Source organism: Bombyx mandarina, chromosome 09 (genome assembly GCF_030267445.1).
Source record: "Bombyx mandarina strain Sakado chromosome 09, ASM3026744v2".
NCBI classification, from domain to species: Eukaryota; Metazoa; Arthropoda; class Insecta; order Lepidoptera; family Bombycidae; genus Bombyx; species Bombyx mandarina.
In genome coordinates this window covers 14,578,399-14,605,124 of record NC_143216.1, presented here as the reverse complement: position 1 = coordinate 14,605,124, position 26,726 = coordinate 14,578,399, and the positions used below count along the sequence as shown (strand labels likewise).

The 26,726-nt window shown below is 36.2% G+C and overlaps 1 protein-coding gene across 2 annotated transcripts in view; it reads right to left on the bottom strand.

The window, feature by feature from the left end:
• The window catches only part of Vha100-2 (V-type ATPase subunit a family protein Vha100-2), a 44,271-nt gene extending 20,153 nt beyond the window's left edge, over positions 1-24,118 (bottom strand). The window contains exons 1-2 of one of the 2 annotated variants that reach the window (XM_028169965.2): positions 23,980-24,118; positions 3,940-4,083 (exon numbers count right to left, since the gene is read on the bottom strand). In XM_028169965.2, the coding sequence (XP_028025766.2) occupies positions 3,940-4,056 (117 nt within the window). In that variant the 5' untranslated portion in view covers positions 4,057-4,083; positions 23,980-24,118. Of the gene's footprint in view, positions 1-3,939; positions 4,084-22,007; positions 22,081-23,979 lie in introns of those variants that run through there. The other variant, XM_028169966.2, reaches the window with a different exon arrangement.
• Between the last annotated feature and the right edge of the window lie 2,608 nt (positions 24,119-26,726).

The following is a 26,726-nucleotide window of genomic DNA, read 5'->3' as shown; positions in this document are numbered from 1 at the left end:
TTCAGACCGACTGAGGCGGGATGTTTTTTATACCAAGACCCGCAACATATTAAACTTCGTTTATATCTCGTGACATATCGTAGATGTCAAACCAATTGTGCAAAAACTATAAAGTTAAAACACAGAATGGTTTTTACTGGCAGTAGGACCTCTTGTGAGTCCGCGCGGGTAGGTACCACCACCCTGCCTATATCTGCCGTGAAGCAGTAATGCGTTTCGGTTTGAAGGATGGGGCAGCCGTTGTAACTATTTTTTTTTGTTTTTTTTATATATATATATATTTTTTTTTTTTGATGGTGAGTGGTTACCGTCGCCCATGGACTTCAGCAATGCCAGGGGCAGAGCCAAGCCGCTGCCTATTGCTTAATACTCTCCACAAGCCTCTTTTAAAGAAGGACATGTCATAGCGCTCGGGAAACACCGTGGAGGGGAGCTCATTCCATAGCCGGATGGTACGTGGCAGAAAAGACCTCTGGAAACGCACTGTCGATGACCGCAGTGGCTCCAGGTAGTATGGATGAACTCTACTCCGGTGGCGGGCGGTGCGATGGTAAAAACGAGATGCCGGTATCATCTCGAACAATTCCTCAGAGCACTCCCCATGGAACATTCGGTACAAAATACAGAGGGAACCGAAGTCCCTCCGCAGACCCAAAGGTTCTATACTTGAGACCTTAGAACTTATCTCAAAATGGGTGGCGCATTTACGTTGTGGATGTCTATGGGCTCCAGTAACCACTTAACACCAGGTGGGCTGTGAGTTAGTCAACTCATCTAAGCAATAAAAAAAATGACGTTTTCCTCAATTTTTTATAAATTAATATAAAATAAAGTTAGTTTATTTTAATTTATTTTTAGAGTTCGAAATCTATTAATCAATTTATTTTTATCAATTTAGCAAAGTCTGCAAACAGTGCAACATTGCAGATATTGGTTTGACAGCGACATTAAGCTAACATTAATTACTTAGCGAACGAGCGATATTTAAAATGTTTGAACAATTGAGATTCCTGCACCTCTGGAATCTACAATAACAAAACATCGAAGCGTCCGCGTCATCACGTTATTATGAATAATGATTAATAGCTATAGTCTCGTCAAACAACAAGTGCCTTGCTCGCTTCGGTTGAATGCAGAACACGCGGGAAAAAAAACAACAATTTACATCAACGTTCGTTCATGGAAAAGTGTTAAATTATATTAATCATCATATATTATACATTCATAACGAAGTAAACTGTAAATGTATGTTTATAATCTAAATATTAATACGTGAAGCAAAAACTTTGTACCCCTTTTTACGAAAATTGTGCGGACGGAGGAGTATTAAATTTCCCACGCTTATAGAGAATATAGAGAAGGAGTGCAGAATACTATTTTTTTTTAAATTGTGCTTTAATAATACATTAAATCAATAAATAAAACATTATACACACTACCATATATTAGACACACACACATATTTAAACTCTTCATTTAGTGTCAAACGTTTGTTATTGCTTAAAGTCTGTGGCCAAATTGAGAATAGGTTAATATTGTTTATCTTTAATATTATTTGTCTATAGTATACTCTTGGTAAAGTATGTGATTGTAGAATTATAATAGTCTTTGACAATAGAATCATAATAATGTCAAAACTTATAATTTCAATTAATTATAGTCGAATTTGGAATACTACGGGACCACTAGTTTACTTACGTACAATGCTGAAAGCTGTGTGCTTATTGCGAGTTTTTTAACGTTCTCGATAGCGTAAAAGTTAACCCAATTTTGTATGCAGTTGGAACAGCGCCCCTAGCGGCAAACGTAGGCAAATGATCCCATTCCATACAAATATGAGTTAACTTTTACGCTATCGAGAACGTTAAAAAACTCGCACTAAGCACACTGTACGATTGTTTTGACGATAACCGGACCGGTTTGCGGAGGAGCGCGCAGCTGGCGTTCGTCCTTAGTCACTCACGCTTGACTATCACTGTATTGTAGGGAGTATAAAATTACAACGACAATTCGAATTCAAGGACATCTACCGTGAATGAAAGTAAAGCGGAAGAAACAAACATAATAAAAATTAAACGATAATAGGTATTTTGTTTATGTTTTTTTATGTTTTTATTTTTATTGTTTAGGTGGTTAATGGTGGTGGTTTAGTGGTCACCAGAGTCCATCTACATCGTAAATTCCGCTATCTACTCTGAGTTATGAGTTCTAAGGTTTCAGTTTTTACAATAAAACAGCTGTCCCACCCTTCAAACCGATACGTATTACTTACTGCTTCACGGCAGAAATAGGGTAGCAACCAATCTTAGATGGTTATAACCGGCTTCTAATTATTGTCGCCGGTTGTTTTTGTTTGTTGTTGAAACTGGAAAGCGGTTAACGAATCCCGAAATGCTCAGTACAGATAAACTCACAAGAGTTTAAAACTCCATATTGAGATAAACTCGCAACGAAGTTACGAGAAGTTATGAGCACTTGGTGATTTTCAGTAAGACAATAAATATTCTGACACAGGGGTGCTTCTTTGAATTTGAAAAATTTAAAGCTGTGAGAAAAATTTGTAAACAAATAAGAATTTTTTTTTCTAGTTAGCGACACACCTCGTAATGTGAACATAATACATTTCACAAATTCGGTCATTTTCTAAACATTCGCGCTTTTAAAAACCAAACAGCGTAACAGTATTGCGCAAGTGAAATTGTGTTCAATTTGGTCAGCCTTTAGTATCCGACGCTGCATTATTGTCGTCTGATTACTATTTCAGACGTGAACCCTCAGACAGAATAAAAATTCCAGTGAATTATTTAGTCGGCTTCGACTTTAAAAAATTACCTATGTAACAACTTGGACCTTAGAAAATACAATCAAATGTTAGTATTAATTTAAATCCATCCTCAATATATATTATATTTTTCTAAATTACGTTTCAATAATTTTATGATAAAGAAACTCCATAATACATTTTTAATAGTTTATTTAATGCTTTCTTAAACTAAATCGATCACACCCAATCAACCTCGGCATTTCGCGTCGCCTTGAAAGAAGTTAGTAACATGTGTATTCGAACTTTCAAATCAAATAACACGCACGTATCCAGTGTTAAGTGTCTGTAAGTTAATTTATGCACATATCCGACCTGTCTGGATCGCCGCGAGCAAGGAGAGACCGACCTTGTGGGACCAACTCCGCGGACCACACGGTGGTCGGTGCCACTGCGCCGCCTTGATAAAACCTTTCTCGCGTGACAGATCGAACGTTTTGCTAATGCATAAAATAACTTTTTGGCATTGGTTTTTTTCCGTTGGCGTGACGTAGCTTACTTGGTTAATATATAGCTATGAAGAATTTTTTATTATTTATTTTAGCTTGTAAGTCACCAAGGGTATAATAGCACCCATCCTATTTATTTCAGGCTTGAAGCGTGGGGTAGCGGTTTTATAACACAATTGAGACATCGACCTCATACCTTAAACTGGACTAAACGGCAGTCACGTCTATGGGTTCTGTAATAAAAAATATCTGTCGCAAAAATTTGATAAATATAAATTCATTATCGTTTGTTTAAATAAATAAATGTATTGTTAAAATGGTTTCTCTTTGAAATGCTTAACCCTAAATTATGACATACTGAAAATAAGTATACCTAATAATACCTATGTTTTACGCTTGTGACTTAAGTACGTAGGTACATTGACTTTTAGGCATACAAATTTGAGTTATGTACGTGGCAAAAATTAATATTACTTAGTCGTACCTTCAAAAATCCGGTTACTGATTATATTGCGGTTTATGTAGTGTTTTTCTATGACATATTCTTCTTCAGTCGAGATTTGCGCAGAGTACTAGATAGACAGCGATTTGGCTAAAGCTCCGGCGTTGCTGACGCTCATAAACGACGGAAATCACTGACCGTAAGGTGAGCAAAAAAAATATACTCACATCTCTGAACTGCACGCTGCCGGCTTCACCAAGCTCTGAGACGGAGGTATAAGCCGCCTCGGGCTGAATGAAGAGCTGGCACAAAGCCATCTCCTCGCTCCGGAACATAGCCCCCATCCTGTACGATTTCTAGGACCCCGTTTACTGTAAACAAAACCATGAATTATGAATTAGAACAATTATTTAAAGTTTTAATCAACATTAATGTTTTAGATCTACCACTAGACTTTAGATCTATCCCACTTATGTAAAGCTCTCTCTCTTTAAGACGGTTAGCTGGTAGATAACTCAATTGTTGAGTCAAGCTCGCCATTTTATAACTTTTCGCAATTATTGAATTGTATTAACTGTGTGTTAACAAACAACAAAGAATAAAGCGAATCTTGTTTTTTATAAATATAATACTACTTTCCCTCTAGCTTCACTTGCGTGGACTATACCTACACTTCATGTCGTGGGTGTGGAGACTAGTGATTCAGTATCGTGATGAAAGATAGAGTATACTTTTATTCTTTGCCGGGGCTCAAACTATTCCATACTGAATTTCGTCAAAATCAGTCCAGTGCAGACGAAGTTCCTTTAATAGCCACAAAATTGTTTTCTATGTAAACTAAACTTTTAAATCTAATAGTACAAAAGCAATAAAAAACATTAAATAACGGTAATAATAATACAAAAGCAATAATTTTTTTTATTAAATTACGGTAATATTTGGAACATCGGATTTCAAAGAGAAAGACTCCATGCTCGGCTCAAAACCCAATAATTTCTGTGTAACTATGACTACATGAAAATCGATTCAGTAATTCCGGATATATGCACGAGCAAACACACAATATAGATAAAAAATGCGTTCTAAAAACCGTTGGTTTATCGACATATCGTTACTCTAGGACTCTTCTTTAGTAACCCCTTTTTAATTTCAATAACTGGCTTTTACTGGTTCATTATGCGTTTTATCTTTCGGGGACAAGTGTTCTGAAATTCTTAGATAAACATTAGACAGTATTTACTGGTGTTAGGACCACTTGTGAGTCCGCAGGGGTAGGTACCGCCGCCCTGCCTATTTCTGCCGTGAAGCAGTAATGCGTTTCGGTTTGAAGGGTAGGGCAGCCGTTGTAACTATACTGAGACCTTACAACTTATATCTCAAGGTGGGTGGCGCAATTACATTGTAGATGTCTTTGGGCTCCAGTAACCACTTAACATATAAGCAAAAAATATATATATTAGTAAGTAATATTTATCAATGTGTATGTTAATTTATTCGCAACACTTTATGCCTCTATTGTATCCCTAGCTTACGCTTTCATTTTCACTTGAAAACACCTATACAAACGAAAACGCATTGTACTACTTTGGGCAAGTGATCCAATTCAGCGCATAATAACAAAAGTATTATAGGTCTTCAAAGTGTGTTTTAATTGTAAACTTTACCGTATTTATTATACGAAATTAGAATTATTTGTACTATGAAAATTGTACAGCTGTTTAAAAAAACGTGAACAATAAGTTATTTCATTGGTCTGTATGTGTTACTCTGAAAGATGTATTTGGTGAATCAGTCAGTTGCGTAATGTCAGCGTATTTTACAATAATTTCCTGTTCACTGTTAGTAATTCCAACCTGTGAGATAAGACGTTTATATTGAAATGAATGCTATGTTTAATGAGTGATGTAATTTTATATTCGCCTTTCATGATCATTAAAAGCCGTGCGATATTAATTACATACAAACATTTGTGGTTAAAAGAGAAATTAGCTTTAAGTTTATTGGCGATCTCGTTTCTTACAACTAAATTATGCAGTTCAATAAATAACGATTTGAAAGACTGAATGTCACAAAAGCTACATACTATTCGAATATTTCAGTGTAGAGCATGTGTCGAACCAATGACAGAAACTTTTTTTGGTAATAGTATAATAATATAATAATAATAATAATAAAGCCTTTTATTTCCCCTCAGTTAATATTACATCTAAATATTTTTTAATATATATGATCTTTACATTACGATCGATTTACAATACAAAAAACTCTGATATAAACAAGTGTAATTTTATATCAGTTTTTTTTTCATTATTGTTATTTTTTCGATAGAAACCCATTATTTGGGTAAAGGCCTCCTCCAGTTCAGTCCTTTCCTTCTTTTCCCCGTTAGGTCTTTTCCTTTTTTGTAAATACCAAATGTATAATAGCAAAATAAAAAATATAAAAATAATATGGCACAACTCGTGTCAAATCCCCATGCAGCATTATAAGAAGGCATGCTGTGCCAACCCCAAATAATATCGGATAGAATAAAAAAAAAAAGTAGAACATTAATCACGTGCCCAATATCGGTTTCCGATGAGGGAATAACATTTTCCTATAGAACTTTTTTAAGTTCGGAAAAAGACAAAATTGCTCGGGTCACTCTTTTAGCTACAAATCGATTTGTTGATCCTATCTATGTTGTAGACTATCTTAATAACTATCTTAATAATTATTATTATCAGCGATTGGGTAGGGAATAATAATAATTATTATTGGTAGGTAGGTAATAGGTATTGCTAGCCTAAAGATTTATTCCAGCTAAAGTTGCACAACGAAAACTGCGGTAGAAATTGCCAGGACGGTTCCATCTGTGAAGGGTCAAAATATGCCATTGCACCTATAAAACTTTCCTCTGGAAGTTACGTGTATCTGCTGATTGCACTTCAAGTATAAAAAGAAAAAAACCAATGTTCCCTGAGCTTATCAAATGAATGCTTGCTGCATTGTTAGTAGTATATATAATTGCTGACTAGCGAATTAAACTGAATTCTTTCACGCGAAGCACGGTGGTCGCCATTAGACACACCTGTCTCAGATTATACTGAGCTCGCTCTGTTCGACACTTGTAACAAATGTAGTAAGAAAATCAACTTTACAAAGATTACATTAGAATCCATTTTCGCGGACCCATCTTATGAATATGAGGACATCACATGTTTTAATCAAGACCGAGGGTTGAGCTGCTATTGCATTTTGCAAAACTTATCGCTGAAGTGCCAATTGAAGAATGATGTCATACAAGTATTGACTTGTTGATATCATCAAATAAAATGAATAGTAAATAAGAAATCTATACTAATATTATCTATACCTCTATACTAATCTATACTAATATAAAAGAGGAAAGATTTGTTTGTTTGTTTGTTTGTATTGAATAGGCTCCGAAACTACTGAACCGATTTGAAAAATTATATCATTGCTTGGAAGCTGCATTATTCCCGAGTGACATAAGCTATAATCTTTTTTGAAAAAAATTTGGGATCCTTACTAAAACTCCAATAATGTAACTCAAGGTGTAAAAAAATTTCCTAAAATATTCTTTAGATCGCGTGCCCTGCGAAAACGATTGATGGTAGAATAAAATAATGTACTGCGACTTTGTAGAACACAATTATTTACAAAAAGTGTCGCGACAGCATATGTCTAACTAGTATAGTTATGCCACAATAAGTGTTCTTTTATTGAAAAAAATAAAACAAGGTCAAATATCGTTGAAATTTTTGTTAAAGACCCGAGCGGAGCCGGAGCGGGCCGCTAGTGCAAGATATTGTTATTAGAGAACCATTATTAACAACAGAACAAATACAAGATCAATTCGTTAGTGAAGTGTATCGTCCCAGAAAAACTTGAACGGGTTGTGTGCAACTGGCATGAAGCGTATCAAATATTCGACACGCGTACTTTTGCTCAGAGTTGTTTTCAAAGCAGACTGAATTTATAGACCTAGCCTATATTAGCCTAGCTCATTCCGTAGTTAGATCGTGTATTATCAAATAACGTTATTTGAAAAGGAAAACACACGGAATTTATTTACAATATGATTTTTAAAGTGCACTTTAAACTCTGATCAAACAACTCTAGACACGAATTTATGAGCAGATGCTACAATTTAATGATAAATCATCACAAAATTCAACGATTATATCTACCAAACCGTACTGGTGGTCCTATTCTATTTCTGCTTTGAACTGTGTCATACTTTTCGGTTTGAAGGATGGGATAGTTGCTACGAATAAATAATAAGTTTATTTATTCGTAGGATAGTTGTCGTAATGAAGACTTCACATGTACCTTGTTCCCTTAGTTTTCACATTCACGTTCTTTATATTAAAAAATACATTAAACATGTACCTATGTATGTATATTGCATTAAGTAGACACGCTTATATGTTTAATTTAATTTTAATAAATATATTTTACAGACAATTGGTTTTTTTTTATTGCTTAGATGGGTGGACGAGCTCACAGCCCACATGGTGTTAAGTGGTTACTGGAGCCCATAGACATCTACAACGTAAATGCGCCACCCGCCTTGAGATGTAAGTTCTAAGGTCTCAAGTATAGTATAGTCCGGAATGTATAGTCAAATAAATGTTTGAAGTCGTCGTGGCCTAAAGGATAAGACCGCCCGGTGCATTCGTATGTAGCGATGCATCGGTGTTCGAATCCCACCCACAGGTACCACCACCACCCTGCCTATTTCTACCGTAACGCAGTAATGCGTTTCGGTTTGAAGGGTGGGGCAGGCGTTGTACTGTTAAAAGTGAGACCTTACAACTCATGTCTCAAGGTGGGTGGCGGCATTTACGTTGTAGATGTCTCCGGTAACTACTCAACATCAGGTGGGCCGTGAACTCGTCCACCCATCAATAAAAAAAATGATTTTGGTTCAAAATGACAAGCTCCATTTAATAAGGTTATTTGTCTATCTAATATTGAGGCAGTGATTGAACATCTCATCTTCTCTACGATAATATTACCAGTCAGTGATGAAGGAATTAGCGATTCGTGGCCGACTACAAGGCCGATTGTTTTTGCGCTTTTTATTCAAACCACGAACTGTTACGTCGATAGTTTTTTTGTTGTTGTTATAAATCGGCTTTTCTTTATCTTGTTGTGTACTGTGACTCAAATTACTTCCTAAGCATTCGGGCGCTCCTAAATCCATTCACGACATAAGTTTAGGGTTGGGCTAGTCACTAAAAATATCGATGCTTGTTAAAAATAAATAAAAATGAGTTACATTTTTCCACGTTATACCACACTACGTTTGCAGTCTTTAAACAATTCGTGTATCCAAGCATCTTCATCATTCTAAAAGGTGATGTATTTTAAGTGGCATTGCAAAATCTAAGCGAGACTAAAGTGAGAACGAATTTTGTAATTACCGGAACGTATTTAAGAGCGGCCAAGCCCATCTCTTTATCATAACAATTATCGGCAAGACAGCAAAAAACGATTAGTAACGTTTACCAGACAGTGATGTACACAATACGTCATTCTTCGAGTCGTGTGCTCGAATTTACACTTTAACGTACCTGGTTGTATGGATGTATTATTTTGAACGTCTTTTAAATACGATTTGAATAATAATCTTGGCTTCTAAGTAAACACGCAGAGAACATTTTCCAAGTAAAATATGTTTGAGTTTGCTTATTCAAATCGTGTATTTTCGATTATACGAAAATCACGCATACAGAATTTAAATTTTGGTCTATTAACTTCAAATCGGCAAGTAAATAGTATGCTCGGATGGTTTTTTTTTATTGCTAGATGAGTAGACGAGCTCACAGCCCAACTGGTGTTAAGTGGTTACTGGAGCCCATAGACATCTACGACGTAAATGCGCCACCCACCTTGAGATATAAGTTCTAAGGTCTCAAATATAGTTACAACGGCTGCCCCACCCTTCAAACTGAAACGCATTACTGTTTCACGGCAGAAAATATGCAGGGTGGTGGTACCCACCCGCGCGGACTCACAAGAGCTCCTACCACCAGTAATTACGCAAATTATAATTTTGCGGGTTTCATTTTTATTACACGATGTTATTCCTTCACCGTGGAAGTCAATCGTGAACATTTGTTGAGTACGTATTTCATTAGAAAAATTGGTACCCGCCTGAGATTCGAACATCGGTGCATCGCTCCACACGAATGCACCGGACGTCTTATCCCTTAGGCCACAACGACTTAAAATGTATTAGCAATGATTTTTGTCGCGGCTTCGTCAACAGGATAAACGAGAAATGGTTCGAGTGGTGTTGAAGGCATCGTGACGCGATCGTTTTAAGGTCGTCCTGAACATTTCCGGACTTGTTTCCGCTTCTCTGACCTTTAGTGGTGAAGTAAATGTTAATGACAGAAATAGATTAATCAATAAAGAGCAATCTTTTTTTTTATTATCACTTAAATGGACGAGCTCACAGCCCACCTGGTTAAATGGTTACTGGAGCCCACAGACATCCACAACGTAAATGCGGCACCCACCTTGAGATACAAGTTCTAATGTCTCAAGTATAGTTACAACGGCTGCCCCACCCTTCAAATCGAAACGCATTACTGCTTCACGGTAGAAATAGGCAGGGTGGTGGTACCCACCCGCGCGGACTCACAAGAGGTCCTACCACCAGTAAAAAGTGGTCCTACCACCAGTAAAATTAATTAAAGTTATCTCGGCATCATAAAATATCTTCCATGTTAATAGCTTTTTTCTAGCCTAATGCGCCCTGATATATCGTACTCAGTATTTACAGATCCACACATCTGATATTGTACATGAGCTGAAGTAACGAGCTGTTAATAGCTAGACAGGCTATTATTTTTGGAGATTTACTGCTTTAACTTATTTCTTTCTTCCCAAACGTGACGTGTAATTTTTTTTTATACACCTACGTATTTTTTTTTTTAATTTATCTTCTTTTCGTAACCTCTAATCTATAAACATTTGTAATGTTTATTCGAAACATTAAGGATGATCGCGGCTGAATGCCTTTGGAAGACAAACGATATTTCTAATGGCGGGTTTATTATTCCAATGCTCTTACGTGTTAACATACAAATTGTACAACACAGATAACACGAATGGAAGGATGGAGTTATAAGTTTACACTCATATTGTGTAAACCGCAAATAAATAAAACACAAATTGTAAATAATTTATTACTAAATGTAAATGATAAATACTAAAGTAAAGCTTACTTTTCAGTGTCAAGATAAGGTTTCACTAACTTCTACATTCCGTGTATGGCAGTTTTCAACAGGTCGGCGATTAGATCACACTAGAATACTTCATATTGCTGTTCCTAAATGGTCAATCCAACAATCCAAATCCATACGATGTTTAGCAAAAGCACCACGCCTATAAACACCTACACCACTGTCTTCTCAGCCTTCATTCGACTATCTATACTAATATTATAAAGAGGAAAGATTTGTTTGTTTGTTTGTTTCGAATAGGCTCCGAAACTACTGAACGGATTTAAAAAAATATTTTTCCATTAGAAGCCGACATTGTCCCTGATGAACATAGGCTACTTTTTTTTAAAAAAAAATCTTTTTTTTTTTTGGTTTCATGTGTGTTTTAATGTTTCCGAAGCGAAGCGAGGGCGGGTCGCTAGTGTTGAAATATAGCACTATTATGGATTTCAAATAAGGCGCAATCATTTATACCTTACAAATGATACTACATGTTCCGGTAGATCATAATGGAAAATGTTTTTGATATAAATATAGGGAAAGCCCTACCGCAAACGTAACATAAAAAAAAACACAAAGCTGTCTTTAATCGGCAGATCAACTGTTGATGTTTAAAAATTGTGTATTTGTTAAACTTTGTTTTCCATGATATAGCTCCAAAAGTATCGGGCCAGGTATTCAATTAAGAGACAAGTTCGGTAACCACAATACGTAAGCAACATGGCCGCTCGTTTCTTTAAACTTATTAGCGTGATTCAGGTTCTTGTCTATATCTTTTATACACCAATACACGCACAGCACGGACGACAAGATCGCATCTTTTACTGATACACCGTAATATTAGTTCTTATTTAAGAGTCCAAGACATCACTGCTGACCGACTGTGTATCCCGACAGATCCCGGATCGTGATTCAATCGTAGATTCAACGCAGCACTGTTATTGCTAGGGCAAGTAGTAAATAATCTCCGGCTGAGCGACGTGAGCTCGCCTACCAGCCCGAAAACGCTGGAATAGCTTCTTGAGGCTACCAGCAATTAGGTAAGGAAAAAATACAAAAAAAGCCATCGCTGATCCGACCAAATCTATATTTACCACTGAAGCAAAGGATGTCAGAGTTCTTACTAGTACCGGCTGCGAAACTAAAACGTACGCGCATATTATAATTTTACGATTAACAAAATAACAATTAACTTCGGCCAGCGTGACTAACATTGTACAACGTAGGTACTCTTGTATGGTTTCTACGACGTAGAACAAGATTGAAATTGTTTTGGGGGAATGTATTTAGAATTTAATTGGCGATGATTGAAATACTGCATGAGGTCATTCCATATTTACATTATTTTGTCTGCCATTTTTAGATTTTAAATTAGTGGCTGCTATGCTTATCGCAGAATGTAAGGATCTGTGGTAGTAATATACCACAAAAGTGGTGTTCCATCGAGACAAATAATAGGTGTAGGTACATGTGTGTAGTTTCTCTAAATGAGCCGACGACTCACTGCCTTCTTCGTGAAGCGTTTGGCGGAGTTGAAAGTCATCGCGATGTAGATACAAGCATCCACCTAGACACATAAGATCTAAGGCCGCCGCTTTTGGCCATATTTTGAATACAATTCATTTAAAAATAATTCATCCAGCGTAGAAACTATAGTTAAACCTTCCAGTAAAAACCCAGTCAAGGAATGGCCGAGCAAATTTTTTTTATTGATTGTCAATTTGTATGTGTTCTATGAATAAACTACATGTATGCAGGACCTTGACTGCATGTGGGATTTATAAATTTATGAGTTGAACATTTACGACAGATAGTTAAATAGTTGGGTATTGAATTAAACAGTCAATAATATAATTTGATAAACAAACTTTAGAATTTTTGGAGGTGGACAGGTATACGAATAAACGGTCCTCGTGGTGTTTAGCTAACGGGCCATTTCACACGTACGACATCGCAGACACCGTACATTGGAATTGAAATACACATCATCCCATCATACGTACCATCCTTCAAATCTGTCAACTTGTGCGAACTAAGAACGTCCTATCAACGTTATTTCGGTTTAAATCGAATACCATCGAATAATAGCAACACTAAAATAACCAATAATAATTTAAAATACACCTTTCAAGCTATTATTATACGATATCAGTTCACTGTATGCTAGAATACGAGTTGGCTTTAAACCAAACACAGGTCAAAAGTCTAGCTCAAACACAACGCTCTCTACCGTTTTGCTATTCTTTAATAACTTAGAAACACTATTGTACACTACCACACAATATTAAACTGCGATGAAAAAATAAAATTATAATAAAATTAATCGTAAACATATTCCTCCAATATTCACAGCATTAATTAAAAAAAACAAGCTGAAACCAAGCCCTATGTTTCTAGAGTAGATATAAACCTTATTCTATACCTTATTCTTTAATATCCTTTATTATCCTATACCCTATACCTTATTCTATGTCCTATAGCATCAATCGTAGTTTAAACAAAAATCCCCGTGGCTTGTGACCAAGGGCTCGACGAATAAATTAACCCATAGACACAGTCCACCCATAGAAACACTGAGTTTCTCTTTCTCGCAGTGAATGGTGATGGTACCCACCCGCGCGGACTCACAAAAGGTCCTACCACGGGTCGCGTTTCCGATCCTGTGGTAGATTCTTCGAAGCACTGCTCTCGCTAGGGCCAGTGTTAGCAACACTTTCTTTCGGTTTGGACCCCGAGAGCTCACACGCTAGGGTGAAGTTGAAATAGCCTCTTAAGGCTATCGATCAGCATAGGTAGAGGAAAAAAAGAAACTAAAATCTTAAAATATTGGATTCAGCCATTAAATTCAGTTTAAGCATACTCTTGAAATCTAATCATAGAGAGAAAAAATTGAATAGAACGCGAAATTTTGCCAAAATGTTGTTTTCGTATGACGATAAAGTTTAATCTATGGGTTATTCATAAAGTAAGTTTTGTCAAATATTGATTTAAACCACGGCCAATATTTACGGGCCTAAGCTGCGCGTAATCAATTTCAACGGACCGAGCAAATCGCTTATTGTTTAGATTGAATCATGAATTTCATGATTCTAATTCGTTAAATTGTCCTTTGTATGTAGTGGATGCAGATTATGCTTGCGAACTACTTAAAATACGAAACACCATTAGATAATACAATGGGTTACAATACATTTGTAGCAGTTTTCCGTGTAGTTAACGTACGCGACCGACCCGCGACGATTTTTAAACACCGGTGTTTTTGTAATTGATGTTTATAATTGTGTTAATTGATTGGAGCCGAGAAGATACAACGAAAATGCGATCCTGAGATACAGAATTATGTTTTAATTTAATAGATATAGTTGATATTTGAATAAAAATAAAGTTTCACGAATTCCAACGTTATCTTGAACAGTAAAAGCAGTTGAGTAGCAATTCTGCAAAACATTATTGATATTATTGCTCCTAAAGCCACTTTCATAGATTTTACATGAATAATATATAGTGCAACCTCGTTATAACAAGTCGGAAGGGAACAAGTAAATATTCGTTATATCAACGGTAGACTGAGGATTGTTATATTAAGGTTAGGTTGGTCTAACATTCACACATACCTATTCATCTCAACATTACGCACTCATTTTGTTATAGGGAATAACTTCTAATAATAAATAAAAACACACTTATCAAATTTCTGTATGTATTTTCTATTTAAAAAGAATTAAGTAGGTAACAACTTTTCTCAAACCTGTCGAGACTGATTCACATACTATATGATTAATCATATTGGTGGAAACGTTATATAAAGGTTTTGAGTTGACAAAATTCGTTAATTAGAGGTATTTACACCTTTTTTTTTTGATAGTTGAAAATTCGTTATAAAGAGTTTGTTCGCAAGAAATCTTCGCAATGTAAAGGTATATTTTACATTGACTCTTATGGAAAATTCAAGAGGATAACGAAGAATTTGTTAAATCGAGGACGTCGTTATATTGAGGTTCGTTATATTAAGGTTACACTGTATTGTAGTACCTTTTTAGTTCATGGAATTATTTGCACTAGTGATAAAACGATGTCACGCGTGCCGCACACGGTTGCAACATTGCGTCAGCACGTGCCACAGTTTATTTTACAATGGTAACACCTTTTTATAGTTGCAGGGCGTACTATGAGAGCACCTTTATAAAATACAATCCAAATCTCAACCAATAGTATATAATATACAAATATATTTAAGTAGGTGACGAAATCCAGTGATGTATGATGTCCATGGATTCCGGTAACCGCTTAAAACTCGGTGGGCCGTTAGCTAAGGCAATAATAATGTCCGGGAAGTCTGTCTAACTGCGCATACGTAAGCCTGTGGTATTAGCATTGTAATTTTAGCGTAAATGATCTCACATTAAATTTTTAAGAAACTTGTGAGTTACTGGTGGTAGGACCTCTTGTGAGTCCGCACGGGTAGGTACCACCACCCCGCTTAGTTCTGCCGTGAAGCAGAAATCCATTTCGGTTTGAAGGGTGGGGCAGCCGTTGTAACGATACTGAGACCTTAGAACTTATATCTCAAGGTGGGTGGCGCATTTACGTTGTAGATGTCTATGTGCTCCGGTAACCACTTAACACCAGGTGGGCTGTGAGCTCGTCCACCCATCTAAGCAATAAATAAACTTCCAATGACATACTGGTTTATCAGAATATACGGTTACGCGACCTTGGTGGTTAAATCATTGTCACCACAGTATATACCTAGCAAATAGCTAGTAAGAAAATAGCAATAGATTATTTATCATAGCAGAATCCCTCATCGCTAAAGCATATACATAATATGTAAATACAAATGGATAAATTCCGTCTTTCTAACGATCTAGTCTAATAGTTTTACAATCATATTACATTAATGTCTCTTGTAGTCAAAAGTATTCAACAATTTGTTGAAGCGTAACTCGTCCTACCATCGATTGACGTTATACCCAAGTATTTATAATACAAAATTTGCGGCCGTTATCGAAGATTAGGTCACTTGCCATTACGATTTCCTTCGTGAACCGCAAACAACTTGGCCGAAGCGACCGTAGTTAGATCTCAGTCAAGTCTTCTTTGTGCTTAGTGCGAGTTTTGTAACGTTCTCACTAGCGAGCCAGTTTGCTCAAATTTGTATGCAATTGGAACAGCGCCCCTAGCGGCAAACGTACTCGGTGTTATTTTGTGAGTGCGAGTTCATATTAACGTTGTGATCTCGTAACTGAGTAATTTTACCGAAATGAGTACTACGAATGACATTTGTGCGAGTGCGTGTTACAAATTAGTGGATTTTAACGTTTCGATCGAGTATTTCTTTAGTAGTTTTATTTTTCCAACTAGAGAGGCAAAAATATCATGCCATAGAGCCTAATCTTTTTTTATGAAAAATGATAATATGGAGTGAAATGGATTTGATTAATTTTAAGCATTAATCAATTGGCATGGAATGAAATGAAATGAGATCAGATAATATGGGATAAAATATAATCTCTGCAAAATGCTGATTATATACTGAGATTTTTTTCAGTGGACCTTTTCGAAGACTTCGAGAAGCTACGTCCAGCGGTTTTGTTTAATTTTTTTTATTTTTCGCACTTTCACAGATACTAAGCAGTTAATAAACCCACGTTACTTTGTTATTGCACAGATGGGTGGACGAGCTCCCGGCCCACCTAATCTTAAGTGGTTACCGGAGCCCATAGACATCTACAACGCAAATGCCGCCTCCCACCTTGAGATATTAGTTCTAAGGTCTCAGTATAGTTACAACGGTTGTCCCACCCTTCAAACCGAAACGCATTACTGCTTAACGGCAAAAATAGGCAGGGTGGTGATACCTACCCGTGCGGACTCACAAGACGTCCTACCACCAGTAATTACGCAAATTAATTTTTGGGGTTTGATTTTTATTACATGATGCTATTCCTTTACAGTGAAAGTCAATCGTAAACATTTGATAAGTACGTATTTCATTAGAAAAATTGATACCCGCCGGCGGGATTAGAACACCGGTGCATTGCAAGATACGAATACACCGGACGCCTTAACCTTTAGGCCAGGACGGTCTCAAAATTACACTTATACACGAAAAATATTAAATACGCATTAACTAAGAAACATTAAATAGACAAAATAAAACAATTCACACAATTTAGCTCCTCGCGGTCCCTCCAAAATGTCTTTTCATCTTTTTTTCCTAGTTGTTCAATTGTAAATGAATAAATCAAAATCAAATCGAGTTTACGTTCTATACGGTGAAAAATGAAGAATTGTGAGTGTGAGTTGAGATATGCTACTCGCTTCGCAGGGCGTTTATTCACCGAGAGCAGCAATAATATTATTTCTCGTATATTGGTAGCACGTGATGTTTTGGCATTAGACCGTCTAAATGAAATACAACGCATTTTAACAGCATTTTAATGGGAACCAACTACTTTCAAAATTATTCGGGTAATGTCACGTGTTCAATACTATTTTGTACCTTTAGAATTAAAGTGGCTCAACCCAAAATTCTTAGTTTCTGGTAAACTTCAATATTGTAATACAATAATTGTATTTTTTTAGTTTTTCGGTTTAAACACTTTAAGGCATGCCATTTTATTTGAAAAAGACAGAAAGAGTACTTTGTCCTTTTCTAGACTAAAAGAGACTGTTTAATTTTATAAGCTGATAGAATAATATAGAAAAGAATAATAGGATACCCTCTAATCGTCACATTGGAAAAAGGTATGGCTTTATCATTTTATCATTTAAATTATTTTTTATTGCACTTATAAAACTAATTTAATTTACAATATGTAACTACATATATCTATAACTAATCCGTACTTGTCAAATTCCTCATAAATTGTCAATATTCTTAATAAAATTCCTATTAATAATATACAAGTGCAAATGTTGAGCTGCTTGCCAGAAATGATATAATAGTGTTTTGTTTTTTTGTTGTTTCCTTGTAGGCTGCCTGTAATAATCTAAACCTGTGTGAAAGGCAATAAATGATTTTATTATTATCTACTAATGGTAGTCCAGTGGTCGAAATTTGACCATAATTTATTTAAATTTTAAGTTTGAACATTATTATAGTTTTATTGTCACCTTTCTATTATCATCATTTCTATAATAATCATTGCTCTATGTCGCCAAGGCTACATTATAGAAAAATAATATTAAAGACAAAAAATATTAATCTATTCTCAATTTGACCACAGATTGATAAATCAATAAACAAAAAAAGTATAAATGCATGTGTGTGTGTGTGTGTCAAATACATGGTAATGTGTGTAAGGTTTTTTTATTCATTTAGTTTATTTTTTTATTGTTTATGCACAATTAAAAAAAAAATTAGCAATCTGCACTACTTCTCTATATTCTCTATGAGTGTGGGAAATTTCATACTTCTCCGTCCGCGCAATTTTCGTAAAAAGGAGTCCAACATTTTTGCTGCACGTATTACCTACTTAAAATGTAGGTTCTTAATAATAATACATAAGTGTTTTGAAATATAAAACTAATCTTAAATTTTTTAGTTATACCACTTCCATTCTAAGGGTGCAATTTCGTAAACAAACTTTGCCGTAATGGCGTAACCTTTAAAATACACGAAAACTGCCCAGCATAAACATATTTTTTTAGTAACTTTAATAGAAGTATTAGAATTAGAAGTTTATTATAGAATTTATTTAATTGTAATTACATATTGAGACATACTTAACATAATTAATCTTGGAATAGGTAATTATTTCAGCTTTTTTTAATTAAAGAAATTATGTTTTACATAGGTTTAATCTTTTACCCGTTGAACGTTTATAAAATGATTGTATTTACGGTAATAGTGTTGATGATCTTCATTAGGTGGCCCAAATATACTAAAATTATTACGAGCATCCATCCTTATTTATAAATGTGTAAAGAAGCAAAATTATTATTACATTGTTCAAATTTCTATATAATTTATAAATATAAATCTGTACGTATGTACCTGTAAATATGTATATTGCGCGCGTGTGTGTGTGTGTGTGTGTGTGCGCGTGTGTATGTGCGTGTGTGTATATATTTCTATAATAGATAGATACACAGTGTGCAATTCATTTCGAAATTATTCTTGCCCATCTAATGGTTGTCTGGAAGAGATCACTCTTAGCGATAAGACCAAGAAAAAATGTTTCACAATATTTATTCATTTTGTGTACAATAAAGAATACTCTTTCACTGGTGGTAGGACCTCTTGGGAGTCCACACGGGTAGGTACCACCACCCCGCCTATTTCCGCCGTGAAGCAATAATGCGTTTCGGTTCGAAGGGTGGTGTAGCCAGCCGTTGTAACTATACTGAGACCTTAGAACTTATATCTCGAGGTGGGTGGCGCATTTACGTTGTAGATGTCTATGGGCTCCAGTAACCACTTAACATCAGGTGGGCTGTGAGCTCGTCCATCCATCTAAGCAATAAAAAAAAAACAACTCTATCTCGCTCTCTCTCTCTCATCAAACAACTCTTTAAAAAAAAGCAATGATTTAATAAGAATTAAATGAAAAAGCAAAGAATTAATATGTATTTACAACTAGCTAGACGTCTATAAAATTTTCTAACCGAAAAAATATATGTGTATAAACCATTAGAATAGATAAAACCTTAAAAAACAACATTATTATTAAAAACGAAAGAAAAAATCTTGATATTGTATTGGTTTCACGGCAAAATTTTTAGTGACTACTTAACTTGCTTGAAAGTGAAGAAATACTCTCAAAATCCATTAATTTGTAACTCGCACTCGCACATACAATAATCGAGAGGCTCACTTCGGTAAAGCTATTCGATACATGAGACAGCAACATAAACAAACCTTCTCTCTCCCATAAAATGAGATTCATAAGCTTACCACTAGGTGGCACTGATACAAACTCACACAAATTAAACATAACATTAACATCGACTGAGTAATTAAAAAAACTCGCACTAAGCACAGGTACATTACCCATTACCCGACTTATTATAAATATCGTTAGAAAGCTTGGCATTTCAATTAAATGCCTTAAAAAAAAACTTGCATGCTACCAATATAAAAGAAAAAATTATTGCTTCTAAAGATGAATAAACGTCCTGCAAATCGAGTAACTCGCACTCAGAGCTCCGCACGTTTCACCGTGAAGAGCGTACACTCGATGCGAGTCATTCGATTCGATTTTTGAAACTCGCACTAAGCCTACTTATCTCAATGTCGAAACACTTTCATTATCTTTCGACGGCACGTGACTGTTTCGTTATAATTTAACTTGTTGCCCAAGGAAATGTGGAAATTCGAGATATCTCGTATTGAATGGAGAGTAAATAAAAGCAAAGCGACTACTAAATGTACCTAATTATTAAAACAAAAACTTGACAGTTAGCGTTTATTATAATAATTGATTTTCAAAAGTTTTTTTTTATTCTAATAGAATGATGCTAATAAATGATGCTACTGTTGATGTATTATGTGTATGTAAGTATATTAGTATGTATTGTATGTAAGTATGTATATTGGTATATAAATATTGGTATATATTTCATATTATATGTAAACGGTATATATTTTGTTTATTGTATGTATATATTTTCTATAATGTATTATCTATAGTACACCGCAACATACCTGCTATATTTTTTTATATTTTCCAGAATTTCTATAAATTAAACGGTTGTCTGGAAGAGATCGCTTTTAGCGATAAGACCGCCTATTGTACAAATGTATCTGCTTTTTTTGATTGTTTTTTTAATGTAAATTGTGTTTTGGTGTGCAATAAAGTGTATTCTCTCTCTCTCTCTCTATAATAAATGAACAGTTGTGATTTTAAACAACAAAATCGAAGTGAGTTTCGATTGATACTAAGTAAAGAAAGACCAAAGTTATACTCTGTATGAAAAATAACAGGACCCGTGTGCTTAGTGCGAGTTTTTAACGTTCTCGATAGCGTAAAAGTTAGCTCAGATTTGTATGGAGTTCGAGCGTTTGCTTACGTTTGCCGCTAGGGGCGCTGTTCCAACTGCATACTAATTCGAGTTAATTTTTACGCTATCGAGAACCTTAAAAAACTCGCACTAAGCACACTTATATCGGTTTTAGATGGGAGTCAAGGGAAAATACAGTTTTTTATTGCCTTCACAGTTCACCCACGGCCCACGCGATCGTAGGTGGTTCCTTTCACTCGTCAACATCGGCGATGTCAGGGGCACAACCAGTATACGGCCATATCTCAACTCATAAAAAGGACAACTTCAATATTTTAATTTATAGGCTGTACACGCGAGAGACAACACACAAACTCAATAATAATAAAAAAACAAATCTAATGCAGTTACATAACTATGTGTGGATACTTTCTTGAGAATAGCTAATTGTGTATTTGAATAAATTATTCGTGTGTGGAATTATTTAATAATAACAGTTCACGAAAAGCAAGTTTATTGAAGACATTTCAAAACATTCAATCTATGGTCGTATTGTTCAAGAAGTTGTTGGTTTCATAACTTTACAAGAAATATACTCGTCCAACTCTTAAAAATCGAAAGTGATCTTATTAATCTGCGTCCGAATAGTCAAACATAATACATTAAGATAAGCTTGTGACATAGACGTTAGTATCTTGAACATATTCCGACGAGAGGAAGTGACAATGATAAATTAAACAAACTTGTTTAACGTTATTGATGAAAATTTAAAAATTTACAAGAACACCTATTAAAACTCTTTTAAAAAAATTCATTAAAACCTTTGTGATAAAAAAAAGATAAACCAATTCGAAATTCGAAACTTGTAATGTTTTCCCATCGTAATAACAGACTTTAAATTAACACAATAATATATCGTTCACTTTAAAACACATACTATGCTGAATGAGTTCGAACGCTCGAACAAATCAACTATAATTCAACTGGTTTGTTATCGTCGATGCACGACGGAATTCGTTGATGATTCAAACGGTCGAAACGGATTTTAAGGTAATTTTTAAGTACTTATGTTATTACGGTGGGAAATTGAAAAAAAATTGACGCACCGTTTTATTTTCTCGCTTTGAACGCTGTGCTGTTGGCGACACGTGCAGCGCTCGTCGCGCTCCGTAACAAACTGACGTGCGGCCCTGGTTTCGGTATGTTGGTGCGACTGCTACCTACCACCATGTGACTGCGCCCAACTTCGTGATATGCTCGTTAAGGTTTATGTCTGCCTTTACGCACGATTCACCGAGTGTTCCAATTCAATGAGAAATACATACAAAGAGATATGTAATCGCCCTGGTAAGTGAATCTTCTAGACTCGTGGCCCTGGCACCCTCGCCACTACTTTAATCCTTTTCTTAATAAATCTTAATCTTAATAAACAATAATACGTCTATGTGAGTAGGATCTTCAGTTCTTTTGTACCTAACGCCGGCCCTTACGTACTGGCAGAGGGGTGTGTGAACAAGGGTTGGTATCATCTTCTTGCCTTATAGAAGCATTTACGCGTTGCAGATTAAAGTGGTTAGTGGTGACTTAAACATATGCATTTTTCAAAAATTTGTTGGTTTTTCATAACCAGTGTTTTGCGAGAAACAAGGAGTTACCTACTCCACTATTATTCTCGTGCTCTTGCTACTTCTCCTATACTACGTTTCTTATAAGTTATATACATCGTTTCGGATATATGTACCTTATACGAGTTGGTGTTTTTTATTATTATTATTTTTTCGTACCTATTTTGATAGCCTTGAGAGGCTATATCAGCTTCTCCTTGACGTGTAGGTCAGCTCACGGGGCTCAAACCGGGTGTGTTGCTAACACTGGCCCTAGCAAGAGCAGTGCCTCGCAGAATCTACCACCGGATCGGAATCGCAACCCACTGAGAAGATCCGGCGAGACACTCAGTGGGCTTTGGTGTACTGAGTATGCTTTGTTACATTATTATAAAAAAAGTATTATTTATCTCAAGGCCGACAGCAGTATAATCGAGTCTATACTGTCTGGTTACAAACTATTCTGCAAGTTGCTTAGTTAATAAAAATAAACTTACATACGTCTTCGATTTTTAATTCCCTTTCGAAATACTAAATAAACCATCGAATATTTGAGTCGACTATTATCAAAGCCGGCAATCTGACTTTTGGACAATGATTGGTAAATCAGAAAAACGAATTATTGACTTTGTATTCCATTGGCAGTCACAAAACTCTTCGGAACGACTTCTTAGATAAATAACAGGTTAACTATTAACCTTTATTTAATGCAGGTTTTGAACCGTATTCTTTGAAGGAGACGATTATATTCAAATCAATCTGTATTGACATATCAATAAATTTATTTTGTCCAAATGCACAGATTGCCACCTTTGATAATAGACGACTCATTTAAACTAAAAATGCAACTTTGTCGCGTTATATATCCTAAAATTAAAGCAAAAACAATGAAGAATCTTAGGCATTTCATTTGTAAAAGGCGTGGAACGACATTTAAGTAAAAAACCGAACATGTGCAGCGGGCCTTACATACAGCATATTAGCAAATATTATATTTGTTTAGTTAGAAAATTAAATATTCAGTTAGAAAATACGACAAATACATTACGACTTTGTTTTGTATCAAGCGACAGATATATTTTCATTTAATTAGTTACGAATTGATGAGCTATTGGGGTGGGATTAATTAAAAAAAGGCTATTAACAAACAATTTATGGTTCATGACGTAACTATGGATGAGCTATTGAGGAGGGATTAATTAAAATAAAGGTAATAATAAACAATTTATGTTTCATGACGTACTGTTGATAATAATATTATGTTAATGCATCAAATCATTAAATTAAAATAACATTAAAAGCATTTATGACGCAGAAACTGGAATAAGAATTATTATTAGTAAATAACAAATCAGTTAAACGAAAACAATTTAAATTACGAACAGGAATGATAACAACATCAATAATGACAGTAACAATCAAATAGGAATCCAACAGAAGAGGCCCAGAAATGAGTTTCAAAAATGGAACTTACAGGTAAAACAAAGGTGCGCAAGGTCCTCTATTAAAACTCACACAGTAGTCGAGTTCGCGCTCAGACTATTTTAAACTGACATCAGATGATAAGGAAGATGAATCTCGTGATCGTGCCGTTATGTTGGCAGCACTGCCTCCCTCAACCTCCGATTACGTGTGACGTAGAACTTAAACTTTAAATGTTAATGTTGCTTTGTTAAAATGACTATTATTCGGAACAAAATTAATAAGGCAATTTTTTTTTACAATACGTATTTCTCTTTGAATTTTGAATGGTGTTTAATATTCATAGATTACTACTGCTCACAGATAAAAAGATTCTATGCGAACCTTATTTTACATTTTAAATTTATTAAAGAATTAATTTAGCTATTTTTTAAGTTTTATTCATTATTATTCATTCATTATTAAACAAAATTCTTCATAAATAAACATACACAAAAATGTGGATACAATTTTACATTCGTTTACATTTTTAATTAGATAAGACATTAACTACAGACATTAAGACATTTTTACTGGTTACCACCAGGACCTCTAATAAGTCAGCGCGGGTAGGTACCACCACCCTGCCTATTTCTGCCGTGAAGCAGTAATGCGTTTCGGTTTGAAGGGTGGGGCAGCCGTTGTAACTATACTTGAGACCTTAGAACTTATATATCAAGGTGAGTGGCGCATTTACGTCGTAGATGTCTATGGGCTCCAGTAACCACTTAACACCAGGTGGGCTGTGAGCTCGTCCACACATCTAAGCAATAAAAAAATATTTTTTTTACTGGTGGTAGGACCTCTTGTGAGTCCGCACGGGTAGGCACCACCCACCTTGAGACATAAGTTCTATGGTCTCAATGTAGTAACAACGGCTGCCCCACCCTTCAAACCGAAACTCATTACTGCTTCACGGCAGAAATCTTCTATATCGTTCCCCCACTACTGAGGATCGCGACCACATGCGACGTACTTCCAATGTGCTCGATCATGGGTGGCATGGACTGCATGGTACAGACTACCATCAAGTGCTTCTCTTACTAGGTCTGACCATCTGGCTGGTGTTCTGCCCACGGCACGCTTACCCTCTATGCGACCCGTAATTATGAGCTTCTCTAATTCATGTCTGGGAGACCGCATGATATGTCCAAAGAAGCTCATAACACGTTCCCGGCAGTTGGAAGAGAGCCTTTTTCAGATGTTTAGCTGCCTTAGAATGGACTCGTTTGTTCTCATGGCAGTCCACGGTATTCGTAGCATCCTCCCCCACACCCACATTTCAAAGGCATCTATCTTTTTCACGGCAGAAATAGGCAGGGCGGTGATACCTACCTCCTATACTCTACCTTCAATATCAGGTCTCTTTTTTTTTTACTACATCCTGACGCACTAAGAAACAAAATCCAAATCTCATTTTCGACGGTCCGTGCTCGAGTCGTGGTCGAGGCGGTTGGCCAACCCCACGTGGGGTCTACGGACCGTCGAGGCGGTTTACCCAGTCTGGGTGAATCGTGGCGGAGGACGCCTCACCTTCCGTCTGGTGCAAGTGATAACTGGGCTTCGGACCGGGGTCCCGTCCGTCAGCCCCCTAAGAGCTTCGGGCTCCACCCGTTTTATGCTGGGAGGGAGCCCGGCGTGGGGCGGCGAGCACGGCACGCTCGCCCGTAATGCGAAACCAGTTGATGGTAGGCCGCGTTTCCCCGACCGCTACGGGGGAAGGTGTAGCGCGGCGCCATCAATGCGGGCTCGTGGCCCGTCGACCGAGGGAACCGGCGGTCGTGTCGCTGGTGGCCGCCGGTCCGGCGTCTGGGGACGGCGGGATGGATGTAATATGCTCTGCGTAAGCCCTGTCCCGCCGTCTCAATAGTTCCGACTGGGCTTCGGCCCTATCCGGGGTAGCGCACCGGCTGTGAGCGGCAGGAGTTTTTAGTGAGGTTCAACTCCCACAAACCCCGCCTGCCATGCGGGGGTGGGTATCCGGCGATTTTCTCCTGTAGAAAAAAAAGGCCAAATATGTATTGTTTTGACGCCTATATAACACTTCAATATTGATACACGATTGTTTCACAGGAAAACCACATTATTGTTTTGCCGGTATTATACTAAATATATTATATTTCCTGGTGGTAGGACCTCTTGTGAGTCCGTCCGAGTAGGTACCACCACTCCGCCTATTTCTGCCGTGAAGCGGTAATGCGTTTCGGTTTGAAGGGTGGGGCAGCCGTTGTAACTATACTTGAGACCTTAGAACTTATATCTCAAGGTGGGTGGCGCATTTACGTTGTAGATGTCTATGGGCTCCAGTAACCACTTAACACCAGGTGAGCTGTGAGCTCACCCACCTAAGCAATAAAAAAAATAAAAATCCATACAAGGTGAGTAAACGCTAACAGTAAGTTCTATCAATTAAAATACGATATACTGTTGCGAAACTTTGCAATCCAAAAATATATTAACCGACATTAAAATTTATTCAAATTAAAATAACTAATTTTACAAATAATCTCAGGTAATTTTGCAGTATTTAAACTACAACTACAATATTTAAAAAAAAACACCGAGATGACGTCACGAAAGATTTAGCTTTCACATTTTGATTTAACATTTTTGTTTTGATCCGGCTGATATTTACTTAGCAATTTGGACAACCTTTCTATAATACAATTAAGATTTTGATCTCCTGTTTCAAGACGGGTGAAGACTCGTTGCATTCATAGGTTCCGGTAGCCCCTTAATACCTAAAAAGCATGTTCTTTT